The sequence below is a fragment of the Pleuronectes platessa genome, chromosome 13 (genome assembly GCF_947347685.1).
Source record: "Pleuronectes platessa chromosome 13, fPlePla1.1, whole genome shotgun sequence".
Classification (NCBI taxonomy): Eukaryota; Metazoa; Chordata; class Actinopteri; order Pleuronectiformes; family Pleuronectidae; genus Pleuronectes; species Pleuronectes platessa.
The window spans coordinates 3,254,450-3,271,280 of NC_070638.1; the positions used below are offsets into that span (position 1 = coordinate 3,254,450).

Genomic DNA, 16,831 nt, shown 5'->3' on the forward strand with positions numbered 1-16,831 from the left:
GGAAACCCACAGAAGATGGTAGCCGGGCGGCTCTGCGGCTGGGTGGGAAAACACAGATTGTTGGGAGAGGATGAAGCAAAGGGGGACCGGTTGCAAAGAAGAGGGGACCGGAGAGCGCAACAGGAGAGAGGGAAGAAGAAGGATGGAGAGGCTGATGAAATGGAGAGAGAAATCCGGAAAGAGGATTTAGATAGAGGGAGCGACGGGGATGAGGAGAGCAAGAGAGAGTGCAGGAGAGGGAGTGGTAATTGAGAAGAATGAAAGGCTAAGAGCTTTGAGGACTGTATTAGTTGTACTGTGTGAAAGGGCTATGGATCATTTAGTGACATCGATGTATTGGATTGGGGATAATGGGGATTTATGGTGGCACTTAAAACCATACGAGCCGAATACCGGCCCAGATTGTCATAATGCGGGACGTGGGGCGGATGGCGAAGGACAAATGGGCGTGTGTCCATACGGAGGAGACGAGACAGACGAGACACACTTGGACGGCGAGGGAATAAAAAAAAACTCTGATCCTCGTCTGAGCACAAAGACAAAATACTTCTCTGCAAACCCGATTTAAAATTCTGATTAAAAAAAAATTACTTCTGCTCCAGTAACAGTCCAGAATCCGATAACTTTGGATCGGAGTATATAAAAGTAATGCTACTACTAATAAAGCAGAGAATGGCTCCTGTGAGAATCCTTTATTAAATACATTTGTCATATTGATTGTGTAATATCAGACATTTGCAGCTTTGAGGTGCGACGCCCCGGACGCCAGATCCAGAGGATTACAGCGTCAGCAGGAGAAACCGTCTGGATCTGTCGTTAACACCCTTTCAGAAATAAATAATTGATAAGTCAATTCGGCCACAATTACAGCAATTTGGGAAGTGGAACAATTCTGAGGCCGCAACGCTAATCTTCCTCATCGATTCCTCCGTCACATTTTGTTATGAATCGATTCCCATTGGTCAATATACGCTGTCAGGAAAATAGCAGAAAATCTTAATCACAAGTTACAAAAGCTCAGAGTGACGCCTTTAAATAACAATAATCATAATAGATTTAGTTTGAATTGCACAATGTGACAGAGCGAGTTACAGAAAAGATATGATGACAGAAAGGTAAAGGAAAAAGAGTTAGAGAAAAAAACAATAACAATAACACAGATAAGATCAGTATCTATAACTGTATTGTGTAGAATAGTAGAAATAAAACAAATGGACGTAAACTTCAGATCCTGAAAGTGAAGCCGATGCCTGAAACCTGTATTCTCTCAAATGACCAGCAGAGAGCGCCACTTTCTATAGAAGAATGTGATTGATAAAATCATTTAATTTATTAAATTATTGTTCCATTTAGCAGCAAATAGAAGATATGCATTTGTGCATGGATACCGCGTGATTGACAGCCGGTGAACGTCCAATGGCTGCAGGTGTTGGGTGGAGTCAGGCTCCACCCTCATCTCTAAATATGGTCAAAAATCCAAGATGTCAAACTTGAGGCTCAAACCAGTGGTTAACATCACAGTGAGTTTCCCACTTGAGCTAAAGTGGAATTAGACTTTATAACTAAATGGAATCACTTACTGAAAATAGAGACGGGATGAGAATCTGTCCTCCCATCCTTGTGATGCAGTAAAAGGACTAATGAACTCTTTCCCTGAATCAGATGACCTCATATGAATACTGGAATCACACTTCAGTGCTCTCACCGGGCCGTAATCCGATTAGAGCCTAAAAGTGATGACTGCTTTGATTACGTTTCTTAAACCCTCATCCAGCGAGAGGCTTCTGCTGAGCGGGCAGAGCAGCGCTAAGCCGTCCTTTACCTTCTATTCACAGAGACACGTCCTCACACCTCCGAGAGGCCGAGTACAACCGGAGTTTGAGCTTTCGGTGCCCGAGCGGCTCCGCGGGAGTGGCCGGGGGTTAAGTGTCTCGCTCGGCTGGCAGACATGTTGAATATTAAGGAGGAGTTCCACTCACACATATCGTTTGCTCTCCCCACACACGTCCAACTGGTCTTTTCCACTTGTTTTCCATCCAGAATCAGGCTGCAGGTGATTATTCAGGCAATATAATGATCTTTACCTGTTATTGAAGGATAGTTTAGTTTTTTTAAATGTCAAAATATGGTTTAAAATGCAACACAATCAATTTGATATAATAGAGAAACGGTATTTCACAGATTTTAAACCTATCATGGCACAGAACTTCTTAGAGGAAATACGTGTTGCTTTCCCTTGCAATACTTTTCTTCTTCTATTCCCACTGAGCCACATGTGGTAGCGTGAAGCTCGGGCCACATTGTTCTGTCAGAACCCGTCAGAGCCCGAGAGAAAACCAACCGAGCCCGACCCGGACCCGACAGGCGTCTTGTTTTCTAGTGTCTGTATCTGACCCCGGCCTGATGCAGTTAATTCAAGCTGCACCTATAAACATGTTGCAGAGAGAGTAAGCGAAAGTAATCCTCTATTCCCTTCGGGGGGGGGGCTTTGTAAGTTTCACACGCAAATCAAAATGTGTTTCTCCTCGGCTCAGGTGACTGTCATGAATCCAAATTCATCTAAACTGATTTATTTTTTTGTTATTCCACACAAGATATAACTCGTCTAAAAAGGTTTTAAGGAGACTAATCAGTTAATTGAGTTATTCCTTCACCTCTGATCCGGCCACATGTTCCTTAAAGAGCCCCATCCTGCTGCACGCGGTAATTACTGCATCCTTTTTTTTGTGATTCTCCCAATATGATTATTTTATGGTGTATTGTGCGCCTGAGGGCTGAAGCGTCAGCAGCACCAGCACCTCATCTGCATCGCACCACCACCGGGGGGGAAGTCGCCCACCTCCTCATTCTACTCATGGAAGGTTTTATAGAAAAATGCGGGCACGCCATTAAAATTTCAGTAAGTGCTGGAGTATCATCAAGCTTCAATATTTAAATAAGGAGAACGCTGCACTCCTCGTTTACTAATTCTGGAAAAATATAATTTTTTATAAATATTAATATAAATATATTTAATGATTTACCAGTGAAACCATAACTGATGATATGATGTTTTTGTAATGATTTTATAATTTGTGAACTTTGTGAACTTTGCAGATTATCTGATATTTATGAATCATATAAGTAAAGTGTCACATCAACATATAATAAGGCACTGATATAATAAACTCATATTAAATTGACCGACATGATGAGTTGATGACGGAAAGTGAATCGTGGTTTGTAGATAAATGAATCAATCAAAACTAAATACATGGATTTAACCTCTACAACGTAAACTGTAAATAAAAATAATGATAGTTGCATAGGGTCCTGGTATCAAATCTGTCAATGACCATATTTTTATGAGCATCAAATAACTTATTAAAACCAAACTCATCTACAAACATCCGTGTGATAAAAAACCAAAAACCTAAACCAGCGCCATCTTCCAGAAGATTTATTTCACCTGTGGTTTGATTTAATTAATTTGGTCCATGTCCCATCTGCTGAAACAGAAGAAGCAGGAACCACATGTGACCGTCAGGCGTGTTCTTCCCTCTTAAAGATGACGAGGGGGACGTGCTACATGGGGATAATTGGCCTGAACGGTTCTATGGAGCAGTATCAGCCTTCATCCACTCATGTATCCGTCCGCCTGATGAACACTTCTCCACTAAATGCTCCTCTATGTTCATTAGCTCGTCTCTAAATATGCCGTTTTTCTGTTGGGTAGATAGTTTACAGCAGGTTTTAATTATACCTGCCCATCAGCTCAATTAAATAAAACCCAGCTATGCACATGGATTTCATTTTATTTGTCCAGCTGTTGAGATTACCTCCCCAGAAATAGAATTTGTTTTTTTTGTTGCTCACAGCACTGAGAAATTACTTTTTAAATTAAGATCCCCCACCGTTACCAGAAACAACTTCCTGTTTACTGTGGCTGATCCACTGCAATATCCCCCTGTATTCAAAAAGTACAATTTAAATTAATTTAAATGATCTGACCTTTTCAGATGCAGACCCTATTAATATATATGTGGTATCATAACACGACCTGTTGCTGCCCTTGTGGCCAAATTGCTTGTTGCTCCGCTTGCAGCCGCTGACACGCACCTCCGCCCTGATGATCCAATAATGAACTGAGGATTTGTGAATTATGAATAAATGTGCATCACTGCCGTCTGGGGAGAAAAAACACTTAAAACTGACTGAATCTTATTTTTTTCCCAACAGTAATGAATGTGTGCAGTCGGCTCCCATGACCCCTTGGGCCTGGGAAACTTATTAAAACTCAATTGTATGATTTTGAAAAAAAAAATACTGTACACAAGGGTCGGTAAGTAAACAAACAGGGTTTCTTCATTCCATAGACGGTTGTTTTTAGATCCATGGTCTTTAATAAAGCAGAGAGAGAGAGAGAGAGAGGGAGAGAGAGAGAGAGAGAGAGAGAGAGAGAGAGAGAGAGAGAGAGAGAGAGAGACGAAATGACTCCTCTGAGTGGCAGAGGGTCTTTTGAAATGCTCCTGGAAAGTAAACTCATTTTCTCTGCGGGTCAGAGGACTGGTTATGGTAATAAAAGGAGAGATGTCATTAGATTCAGTGGTATTTGAAGAGTTCTCTGGAGGAGGCGGAGGAGGAGACATCTATAATATCTGTGTGTTTGAGTGATTGTAAAAGTGAGAAAGAGGAAAAGATGTGTACGTGTGTGTGTGTGTGTGTGTGTGTGTGTGTGTGTGTGTGTGATTGTGTGTTTTCTAACCAGCTTCCCCACTGCTATCTCTGTCTCCTCTATGTATATGCTATTCATGAGCTTGACCTACATGCGCCGTGCTTGTGTGTGTACATGTGTGAACCTGCGTGAACCCCTGTGTGTGTGTGTGTGTGTGTGTTTGTGTGTGTGTTTGTGTTTGTATGGGACTCCATTCAGGAGAAAGTGATAAGGTTCTGCTCCACCCTCCAAGATTCACCGACCACTTTCACGCTCCGACCGCCCAGTTTGATATTCCTTACAATAGAGTGCAATCTCCGGATGACAGTCTCCACTGTGTTCATGCTCTCACTCTCTGTCTGACTCTGCCGCTCAGCCCCACTTACACCTGCCCGGCTCCTCCTGGTTGGATCCCACTCAGACCGCGGCAGCTGCCAAGAAAATTAATATGAAGGGAAACAAAAGCAAACAGGGACACGCTTTTCTTTATTAGAATCTGTGAATATTATAACACCGTAAAAAACAGACCCTGTTTCATAACTCTAATTTGAGAAGAAATATGGCTGCAACAGATTGCATCTTCTTCACTTGCCAGAGAAGAATTCTGTTCTCTGGTTTTATATCCTGTGAAATGGAAGTTATCTCCTAAGCAGCAGCAAGGGAGAGTCCGAGGGAAGTTGGACTTAGCAGCGTTAGAGGAGCTCGCTCGTCCCTTTGGTGTCCGTCAGCACGGAACATCACAGCCCGGCCTGGTTAGTAAACATGAGAGTGCTGTGTGCAGTTTACTGATGTGACCGCGGGGAGCTCGGACCCCTGTCCGGCTCACGCTCGCTGCCATTCGGGAGCTGCTGACATGCAACATTGACTTTTGAGGATCGCTACGAAGTGGCTTTGAGATTGAAATTTTCTTTAGAAGTTTTCACCAGGATCCAGGAGGCTGCTGCAGAGCTGAGGGAATATATGAGACGTCGTGTTACTAGAAGAAACTCGTCCTGTTGTAAAAGAATGGTGCCAAAATATTCAGTATGGTGATGGTGGTGTGTGTGTGGGGGGGGGGGGGGGCACCAAGGTCCGGCTGACCCATGATCAATCATAATGTTTTTATAGGATCAAATAACTACTTAAAACCAAATCTGCAGAAATTTTTTTTAAACTTTGATTTAATGAATTTGGTCCGTGTCCCATCCGCTAACATGGATGAGATTGGATTCATGACATTGAACAAACAAATTCAGAGATATCTGGTTATTTCCGTTTGATGCTTCATAACAAAAATCTATAAAATTCATTGTTTTTTTCTCAGCGTCAGTTCAAAAATCTAAATCTAAATAAAAATGTACATTAATATATCAAACAGAAATGCAGCAGATCCTCATATTTTAGGAGCTGGATCAGTTTTGGTGAATTTAGGTGGAGGGACTCATCAAAAACCTTTTAGCTCAGATCACATGTCTGACCAGGACCAGGAGCAGAACAAACCTCTGAGTCATGTTTCTCCGGTGAGACCTCGTTACCCTGCAGACGAGACGTGGAGCTGCAGGTTTGACGTGATGGGTCGTTTCATTGAATCTAACGAGAAACATCAGAGAGTGAGTCAGCAGGAGAAACAAGGAGAAAAGGAGCGATAGTGCTTTAAAAAGTGCAGAGATGCGTTTGTTGGTGCACGAGGCGAATAACAGCAGATGCACAAGGGCACGAGGTAACTGCACAAATGGCATTTTCCATCTAATGGGAACAAATGGGGGTCATTGCACCTCTGTACACGTCCACACCGTGAAACCACCTCAGCCTAATTACTGTACAGGGTGTGTTTCTCCTTCACAGCCTGTGTGTTGTGTGTTTGTTTTGTCACCCTCTCCCTCCCTCCTCCTCCTCGTCCTGACTGTCCCTTTGTCCTCTTGTCCCTCTTCCCCTGCAGGACGCCCCAACGTGGTGGAGGCGGTCCCAGACGACCCCACGTACAACGTGAGCAGCGAGCTGACGCTGGAGGTGAGCCGCGAGGACGACAACGCCCTCATCACCTGCGCCGTGGACCATCCGTCGCTCGCCCCCGGGGACAAGAGGAGCGAGCAGGCCCTGCGGGTGCTGTGTGAGTCCACCGGGCCTGTGGGGAAGGGAGGGTGGGAGGGTGGGAGGATGGGAGGATGGGGGGGTCAGTAGATGAGGACAGGAGATGTAAAGCAGGACCTCACACTGCTCTGGTCCTCGTGTCTCCCTCGCTCTTCTCTGTATCGAGCAGCACATGCACACCCCCTCCCCTCCGCTGTTTGATCTCTGCACCGGTAATTTCACATTAGCTCCCGGTGATAATGACCACACAGGAACCTCACCTTCCCCTGCGTGTGTGCACTTGCCCAGAGTTGAGTCAGAGCAGAAGAAGGAAGAGTTATCATTTGAAATAAAACTATAAATTGGGAGCCTCTCGCTGGAGTCTGTGCTGGTGCTGCCACCCAGTGGTGAGGCCTGCGGTACTGCGCCCCCTAGGGAACGTGATGCCGTTGTGTAAGCGGTTATGTCATTGTGTGAGGCGGAGGGATGGGGACGCCTACAGGAAGCAGACGGGACTAGAGGGAGACGGGGATGAATGAGACCGTCTGGGTTTTGTCTCTGAGGTTTACACACATGAATGCTGTGTAACTTTGCTGTGTGTGTACGTGTGTTTGTGTGTTTTCTCTTCCACAGATGCCCCCAACGCAGTGATCCAGCCTGAGAGCGATTTGCCCAGAGAGGGGGAGAAGTTCTATCTCAAGTGTGTGGGCAACAGCAACCCAGAGTAAGACACACACACACACACACACACACACACGAAACAAGTACACAAACATGCAAACGCACTGTCTCTGCGCTCACACACCCTCGCAGCATGCGTTCACACTTGCAAACACACACACACATATGCAGGCACAGGTGTGAGGACACTCACAGAGACAGAAGGCAATGTCACATCTCATTTAAAGTGCCACGGTTATTGGTTTGTTTAATGGTATAAAATACAGATTTTAAGGGGAATAAATAAAAGTTAATTACGTCTTAACAACATCCTTAAAAGCATATGCGTAAGTTGTAGTACAAGAAAAAAAAGAAGAAGCAATAATCGCGTTTCGAGCAATTCCAGGCAGTTTGTGATATCACCACTTCTCTGCATGTCCAACGTCTTTTGATTAATTTATGGGATGTTAGAGGACGTTAAAGTACAAAGTTACTCCAGCGTGAGTCCTGATGTGGAGCTGTCAGTCTCAGCTGTCAATCATGACATTTCACTCCCATCTAATGACATCCAAGAACTAATTCAAATCCTCAGAGACGTGGACAAACATCAGTGTGATAAAAAAGAAGCCTTCGCGTGTTCTACTGTAATCTGTCACCTTCACCTCATCCAGCTGTGATTTCTTGACAGTATTATTAATAAACCTTAGTGTGTGTAACACAGCAGAAAAAAAAACCAGTAACATTTTAATTGGCTGCGGCTCCGATCGACAGTGATTGAGCCGTGACACGTGAAGGTGGCAGACGGCTGCAGGTGAGGGGGCGGGGCAGGTCTCCTCGTGTTTGTGACTTTTGAAAATAACTGAAAATCAAACTCCTCCACTGGAAATGGGTCAAAAGTTTAAAGAACCTGCGTATACCTGCAGATTTAGGTGTAAAATATGTAATAGATAAACCTCTTGCATAGAACTTGGCCTGTGTTTCCTCTAATAAACAGAATCCGGTTGGTCTATAATCAAATCTTTTACCATTAAAAGATTCCATGATATTATCCCAGAGGCTTCACACTAGAGTAAATGAAATACACACATATATTAACACATTTATTTACTGAATGTGTGTCATAGCACTTGGCAGGTACGCAATCGTAAAGCATTAATAAATAATGCATAGACAGACAGACAGATATTCACGTGTGCAGACAACAGCAGCGACACACACTCACACACAGGGACACACTTGTAAGCACTCACACTTCAACGTGTGTTCAATTCCTGACACCTTCCTGAGCGGGTAGTCACTTGTTACAACACGACACGCACTCGAGCGCACACTTAGACGCAGTTAAAGGGAAGAACACCTGCTCGCATGTTCCACTGACACGCCGTGCACACGCACACGAGCAAACTGGAAACCATGCGTCTTAAGCCCCCCCCCACACACAAGAGCACTCCTTCCTCTGGCCTTTCTGCATTATAGATGAACCTCCAGCCAACTGGTCCTATTGATCCACTCCCTCCTCCTCCTCCTCCTCCTCCTCCTCCTCCTCCTCCTCCTACCCTCCCTCCATCCCTGTGTACCTCGTTGTGTCACTCACAGCTCGCTCGCTCCGCTCCCTCTAGTCACGACGCCCCCCCCCCCGCCCTGCCCATCATCCTCCTCCTCCTCCTCCTCCTCCTCCACCATGTCCTTCCCTATAACTCTCCTCTATCTCTCCTCACACCTTTTCCCCTCTAAACATCCCCCCCACGTCCCTCCTCCTCGTTTTCCCCTCCTCCTCTCGCCTCCCCCTCCATCCCCACCCCCCCCCCCCCCCCGCCCCTGTCAGCTCGTCACAGCAGTGGCGAAGGAGTAAGACCAGCCAGTTAGTTTGATTGGCGGCTAGAACGGATAGGAGGTGGGGGGAGAGGGAGGGGGGGGGGAGAGAGAGAGGTGACTGTCATCGAATGTGCACGCTTTTACAGGCAGCGAGGAACGAGTCGATAAATTATAGAGAGGAGAAGAAGCGAGGTATGAACACTGGGAGGATTCTATTCCCAGGGCGCCTCCCGATGCTCCAAACTGTTTATTTGTGGAACAATTAGACGTCGTGGATGAAAGCGTCGGTTTAATGACGGCCTGTACGTTCTGTTTGGGGAAGTGATCTGCCTCCGTGGTAATAAAATAGATCTGTGCAGTTACCAATGGCCCCTGAGCCCAGCACACGGATTCAGGGTTCAGCTCCCACTGGGATCGGCCCATTCTAAAAAAAATGTGCTTAACTCACATGGAACACGAAGCAGCGTCTGCAAATCTGTGGCTACGGAAGAGAAGAGAGAGAAACTGTTAGAGAGCGAGGTGAAGACAATGAGGGGGGGAAAGCAAGGTGGCGAGGGAATGAAAACAAACCAATAGGAGAGAGAGAGGGGGCGGTGGGGGTGGAGGCGGAGGGGAGACAGAAAGATTTGGTGACAAGCAGCGAATGACTAGAGAGGGAGAGAGCGAGCAGGAGGACGCTAGTGTGAGGGAGAGAGAGAGAGAGAGGAGGGGGGGGCTCAGATGTGCACCGCCGCTTGTGGAAGAGCTATTGTCCAATCACATCAGATACAGGTTACCGCCCCCCCCTCCCCACAGCTGTCAGTCAAAACCCAATCACCGCGACAACACCTCTCCTCCGACACACCCAGTTACTCAGCTCACCTCTCCTCCTCCTCATCTGCCCCCCCCACCCCCCCATCCAACTCAGTATCCTCTTCCTCTCCTTTTCTCTTCTCTCCTCTCTTCTCTTGCCTCCTTTCCTTTTCCTCTCGTCTCCTCTCCTCTCCTCTCTTCATCTCTTGTCTCCTCTCCTTTCCTCTTGTCCCCTGTCGTCTTCTCTCCTCTTGTTTAATTTCCTTTTCCTCTCGTCTCGTCTCCTCTCCTTCTCTCCTGTCTCCTGTCTCCTCTTTTATCTCGTCTCCTTTCTTTTCCTTCAATTTACTCTTCTCTTCTCTTCTCTTCTCTCCCCTCCCCTCCCCTCCTCTCCTCTCCTCTCCTCTCCTCTCCTCTTTATGGTCACATCCTGTCTGGTTCAGAACAATAACTTATGGTATCACATTGCGTTCAGTGATGGAAGGAGCTCTCAGATAGAAGAGAGAGGGGTTTGTGCTCCACATTCTATTACATCTCCCATTATTCAATCAGGACGTCTGGGGAGCGCTCGCCATCGCATCTCATTTCCTCCCTTGAACTCACTTAACCAAGTTAAACTCCCTAAGACTGTTCTCCTGACGCGGTTGCATAACTTTGACTGATTGCGTGCGAGCTTCTTTAAGTGTGCAAGGTCACGGCCACGGATAGAGAAACAGCAGGTGACATTCACCGGGATTAAGATAATCTGTGACCCGGTGAAGGGTAGAGCTGGATATGTTCTGCTCGTCTCTCACTGTCAAAGAAATCCTCTCGAAAAGGCATCAGTGAATTAAAGCCACTAACCAGGATCGCCTCTGCAGCCAGAGCCTGATTAGCTTTATTCCTCTGTGCCGCGGAGCTTCGGTGTTGTCCAAAAGAAAACTATTAAAAACACATCAGTGAGCCACATCATTGCACTCGTGTGGGTAACTGTCTGCTCCGTCTGGAAGCCACGCTGATGAGAGTGAAGAGATAATGGAGCTGAGACACGGGGCTGGAAAAAACCAACATGGTGCTGGAACTTCAACTGAGGAGACGTCAATGTTCAGATATCGATTCATTGAGACAGGATGTTATATCTGCAGATCTCTCACGCTGGTGTTTTAGAGAAGTTTTTACCTCCACTACAAAGGTTAGGGTTTTATTGGTTTGTCTGTTGAACTGGATTTAATTTAAAAACCTTGGGGGAAGACTTGGGTTTGACTTTCTTTAACTTTGCATTTGCTGTTGTCTCCGTCAAGGAGGCCATGTTTTCATCTGGGTTAGTTTGCTTATCTGTTAGTTTGCAGGATTATGCAATAAACTAGTTGATGGATCTCGTGGATATTCACTTTTGGTGCAGATTGGGATCAGGGGATTTTTATTGACTTTCTTGAACATTGAGACACGCAGGCTTATTTGACGTTTTCGCTAAATTCCTGCAGAGATTGAATCTAGATCTGATCTAGATGAAAGAAAAACTGCAATGTCAAGGGGACTGATATTTATGAGTGTGTGCAATTCAGTGTAGATCCATATAAAAAATCTGCATCTATAATTAAAATGTGATTTCATGCTGGGGGGCTGTTGGGTCTCGTCAGAGGCTTGAGCTCCACTGGGAGATGTTCTAGTTTGTGAATTTTACAGTTCTGCAAAGTTAAAACTCGCACTGGGAATGGTTGACCAATCACAACACAGTGGGTCAGCTGGCCAATCAAAGCAGAGTTAAAGGGAGGGGGGGAGGGGCCTTAAAGAGCCAGGCGCACAAACCAGAGGCTGAAAAGAGGAGCTTCAGCAATAGACAGCTGGAGGAAAGTGATGTGTTTTCTCAATATTAGAGCTTCAACTAAAAAGACTCATTTAAATTACACGTGTTTAATATGAGCAGAATATTTCTTTATATATGTATTTCCTATAGAAACAAATGGGACTGAGTGCAATAGACTGGGAAGGGAAGCCAGAAAAAAAAAAAAAATGGTAGATTCATCCCTCAACCGTAGACATACTGGTCCAATGACAGTTCGTGTTGGATGTGTTACTAAGTGTTGAATTACTAATTTAACACATTTTATATTAATAATTTAGCGCAAACACCCAAAAGCTCATTCTTCCTCATGCTAATGATTACAGCTGCGAGGAAGGAGGAATATATTGCACCAGCGTTCCCATAATTGCAATAAAGAGCGTCTCGAAGCGTATCATGACTTCTGTGCGGTGTTTACCGATGCGTGTGCGCTAATTGAAAAGTTTCCACCGGAGCGTGCAGGACTAAACCACGAGGCAAAGCATGATGGGAATCATCAGCATGGTCTGCTCTTAAACTACCCGCCGTATAACACAGATTGACTTCTGAGCATTACGTTTAATAACACCACACAAGTTATGGCCTGTGAACGTGATGAAGGCAATTGATCAGTTAATTGCACATGAACCTGCATTTGGCGCCGGATGCGTTTAATCGCAGGTGAACGAGAGGATGAAGACAAACATGACCCGGAACTGCTTCTTTACATATTTATTTTTAACCCTTTCCTTCGGTCTCACCCCTGAGCGGCTCTTTTTAGGCGCAGTTTGGTTTTTCTGTTCTTCAAATGAGGCCTTTTTCAAAACGTGGAGCTTCACAGAGAGTCCACAGTGTTTGCTCAGCAGCAGGTGTCAGGGGAGCAGACCATTGGCTCTCACTCAGTTTGAGAATTTTGCCCTCCAGCCATAACTCAGAGTTCTTGTGGGTTTTGGCTCTCGGAATCACCCGACTACACTGTAAAAAGAGTTTGGGGGTTCAGTGGCTGGACAGACGCTCCACTGGCTTCGGTTGAGAGGTCACAGATTGCCTGGTTTTTATTCTTCCAGATTTTAAAAGAGAGATAAATCAGTCCATCACATTCAGGTCTGTCCTCGACTCAGACTCCCCATCATTGTAATTACTGTACAGTGCTTAAGGACTCGAGCATTTACATAATTGATTCTTTTATCAAGGCGCACGTCTCTTCATCGCTCTCACACACAATCTGTTATGCAGAATGGATTTTTTTGACGCTGGCTGATTTGAAATTCTGATCTTCTTCTTCTCCCTTCATCTCTCTTAAGCTCTTTTCTTCCCAGAGCTGCTGCACTCCTCCAAACTCAATCCTTCTTTCCACCATTTTCTTCATCATACCCCTTTTTTTGCTTTAACTGTCTGCTGCAACAGCCCCCCCCCCCCTTCTACATTGTTCATTCCATCTCTAAAAGTCCCTCCTCCCCTGCTTTTATCTTTTCCTCCCTCGTTCCTCCCGGCATCCTTTTCCCTTTCTCCCTCTTGATGACTTCATCTCTTTTCTTTCTCCTGCAGCTCCCGTCACAGCTTCCTCCTCCTCTCATCACTTCACCTCTCTTTTGACTTTTCTTATGCAAAAATGTGCAGAGCATGTACAGTTCAACTCAGCGCTCTGTGTGTCTCCCTCCTCTCTCAGGCCGGCCTCCTTCACCTGGGAGAAGAAGGATGGCGAGCTCCCCCCGCTGGCCAAAGCCGACGGCGCTCTTCTACAGTTCGAGATGCTCAACAAATCAGATAATGGCGTCTACCTCTGCCAGGCGGACAACGGCATCGGCAACAGCCAGGGGGAGTACACACTCCTGGTGCAAGGTAACGAGAACAAGTGAAAGGGGGGAGGGAAAACAACGGGGGAGGGGGGGAAGGAATGTGTGGTGGGAATAAGGACATGAAGAAGAGAGGGATGGATTTAAAGAGAAATGTGACAGGGCTTGGGATTGTCTTCTTTTTTTTACGTTTCTTCATCACGTTTTTTATTTTTTATTTCTTCTTGTGGCTATGCTTGTACTTTTCTTCCATCTTTTCTTCTCTTCTGATTTACTTTTGTTTCTTTCCTCCTGTTTTTCTTCTTTTGTTTTGTGTTTTTTTCTCATCCTTCCGCGCCAACCACAACCGCCACCGCTCACCATCCAACCGCTTTCGCTCGCCCGTGCGCTTCTCTCCCCTTGGTAACGCTCCCGTGTCCCGCTCGTTCGATTCCATGCCCACTTTGTTGGCGCTTTGCTTTGCTCGCTCCTCCTCCCAAGATCTCTCGGACCCAGACAACCCGGACACTACCTCCCCCCCCACTGACTCTCCGATATCTACGTCTTCCCCTCCGATTGATTCGTCTTCCCCTCCGATTGATTCGTCTTCCCCTCCTACCGCCTCCCCCACTGAAGTCTTATCTTCCTCCAGCTCTGAACCCACTTCCGCCTCCACCCCCTCCCCCTCTCCCACTCCCACCCCCTCGGAGGCCGACGTGTTGACCACCATCTCCGATTCCTCCACCACCGCTCTCTCAAACGCCCTCTTCCCCGACCTGCCATTCTCCCCTTCATCCTCCCCGGCCACCCCTCCTCTCTCCTCTGCAAGCATCGCTCCATCCACTGCCACTACCTCCTCCTCCTCCTCCTCCTCCTCCTCCTCCTCCTCCTCCTCCTCCGCCTCCTCCGCCCCCTCCTCCCCTACTCTCCCAGTTTCCGTCCAGCTGAACGGAGTTTACACTTTCACAGGTAAAACCATCTGAGTTACACACTTGGACACACACTTGCAAACAAGGGAGTTTATGAGGAGCTTAGTAATGGAGCGGAAAAACAAACAAGGTTCACGTTGGTTCTTCTGCTTCTTTCTGTCCCTCAATACACAAACTGTGACTGTGCAGCGTTTGTTTAACATACACACACACACACACACACACACACACACACACAAAAACACAGGAAGCCACAAAGACTGACTCACAAAAATTGTTTGGACAAAAAAATGTGTCAAAACTGTTGTGAAATGTTTTTCTTTCTTGTTTCCCTCCTCCTCCTTTTAATGATACCTAAACGTCCAACCCCCCCCCCCCCACACACATTCCTTTATCCATCCATTCTTCCATCCATCCATTCATCCATCCATCTATCCAACCATCAAAACATCCACAATCCATCTACTCATCCACTTGAGAAGATGCTGCAGACAACATCCCAGGTATAACGTTTCCACCAGTCACCTGTGGTTCTGACTTTCTGTGGTTCTAACTTTCCTTCCACCTGTCTGTCCGTCTGTAGGTCTGTCTGTCTGTCCGTCTGTAGGTCTGTCTGTCTGTACTTCTGTCTGTTTTTTCTCTGTCTAAAAAATTGGTCTGGGGACCCTTTGAACTTCAGAGCAGAGGGATGAATATTTCATATTCCTGCCCACGTTATTCTTTGTTGTTGCCCATACATGCCCAGATGAGCTCAAAACACACACACACACATGCACACACACACACACACACACACACACACACACACACACACACACACACACACACACACACTCCCTCACATGTGACACATTCACAGTATTCGCACCACGCACTCACATCCATCTCACAAAGACATGCACACACTAGCATGACCCCTTAAGTGGTACAAGTCATTTACACAGTGTTTCACTTCCACTGCATGTTTCTGTATGTGTGTGTGTGTGTGTGTGTGTGTGTGTGTGTGTGTGTTTGTGTGTGTGTCTGTGTCTGTGTGTGTGTTAGCACCGGGGAGGGAGGGGCCAGGCTTCGAGGTGCTCTCGGGTCTTGTCTGCTTCTCTTTGATGCTGACAGGAGGATTTATGGGCTCATTCTCAGTCTCGCCTCGTCAGCATGCCCCTCTCACCTCCACACCGGCCAGCCAGAGAGCGTGTGTGTGTGTGTCTGTGTGTGTGTGTGTGTGTGTGTATGTGTCACTCTGACTGGTGCACTCGGCTCCACACCTCCACCCCCTCCTCTTCTCCCTGTTCTCCTATGTGGCTGGCCTCTGGTTGGTTGTTGTCATGCTCCTTCACTTCTCTAACTGGCTGAAATGTGACTTGTTCCTCCACCGTCGGTCGCTCAGCACCTGTTGGCGTCCCGGTTGGTTGTGTTCCCTTCCTCTCCTCCTCACTTTCAGTCTTTCCTCTGCATATCTGGTTGTTTCTGGCTGTTTGCTGTGCCTCTGATCTCTCACTCCCGTGTTCTGACTGGGTCTATAAGCTAAGTCTTCCTCCTCTGACTGGGTGAATCCTCGTCCTCTTCATCGGTTTCACCCCCTCCAACATTCACCAAGTGCAAATCAGCCTCTTTGTTCAGTTTCCCTTTTTTTTATCCATTTCTCTATAAAAAGTGCTGCTTTTGAGTTTCTCTGTGATTTTAAATTGACACCCAACGTTTGATCCGTTAGGAAAAGTCAGACGAAATAAACGATGTAGAAAATTCTATTCTCCGAGGGGCGAGAAGCCAGAGTGTCTGAAACGAGGCAGATCGGGGGAAATGATCTAATGTCTGTTGGTGGGAGAAAATCCTGAATCTCAAAAAAGATAGAAGTAAAAGAAAACGTTTTATATTTTGGAATTGAAATAATAATACAGATAACGGCAACAAGTATATTTCTAAAGGATATTATTTAAAACAAGTCTGGGTACTTTTAGTAAATAAGTAATTAGTAAGAGTTACTAATAAAACAAATTCTGCTCGTTTAACTAGGAGATATTTTGAGTTTAAACAGATTATTATAAAGATTGAATCTGGAGTTCTGGGGGCTCCTGGAGGTCTAGGGGCTCCTGGTGGTCAGGGGGCATTGAAAAAATGGAAATAACCCCGGCCTTAACTAGTAAGGATTTCACCCACCACAAGCAGAGTTTGTCCCCACAAGTCTCTGGGAGTGGGCGGTTTGAACCTGAGCATCGTGCTGCATGTGAGTCACGGATCATTTTTAATGGGCGGGGGGGCGGAGGGCGACACGGAGGCCTCTTTTCTTTCGCCTGGTTTTTCCTCATATCCTTGTCTCTGT

At 46.1% G+C, this 16,831-nt stretch overlaps 1 protein-coding gene across 1 annotated transcript in view; it reads left to right on the top strand.

The window, feature by feature from the left end:
• The window catches only part of cadm3 (cell adhesion molecule 3), a 45,950-nt gene that overhangs the window by 26,654 nt on the left and 2,465 nt on the right, over positions 1–16,831 (top strand). The window contains exons 4-8 of the mRNA XM_053437905.1: positions 6,612–6,782; positions 7,376–7,466; positions 13,480–13,652; positions 14,102–14,398; positions 14,477–14,554. Of these exons, the coding sequence (XP_053293880.1) occupies positions 6,612–6,782; positions 7,376–7,466; positions 13,480–13,652; positions 14,102–14,398; positions 14,477–14,554 (810 nt within the window). The remainder of the gene's footprint in view (positions 1–6,611; positions 6,783–7,375; positions 7,467–13,479; positions 13,653–14,101; positions 14,399–14,476; positions 14,555–16,831) is intronic.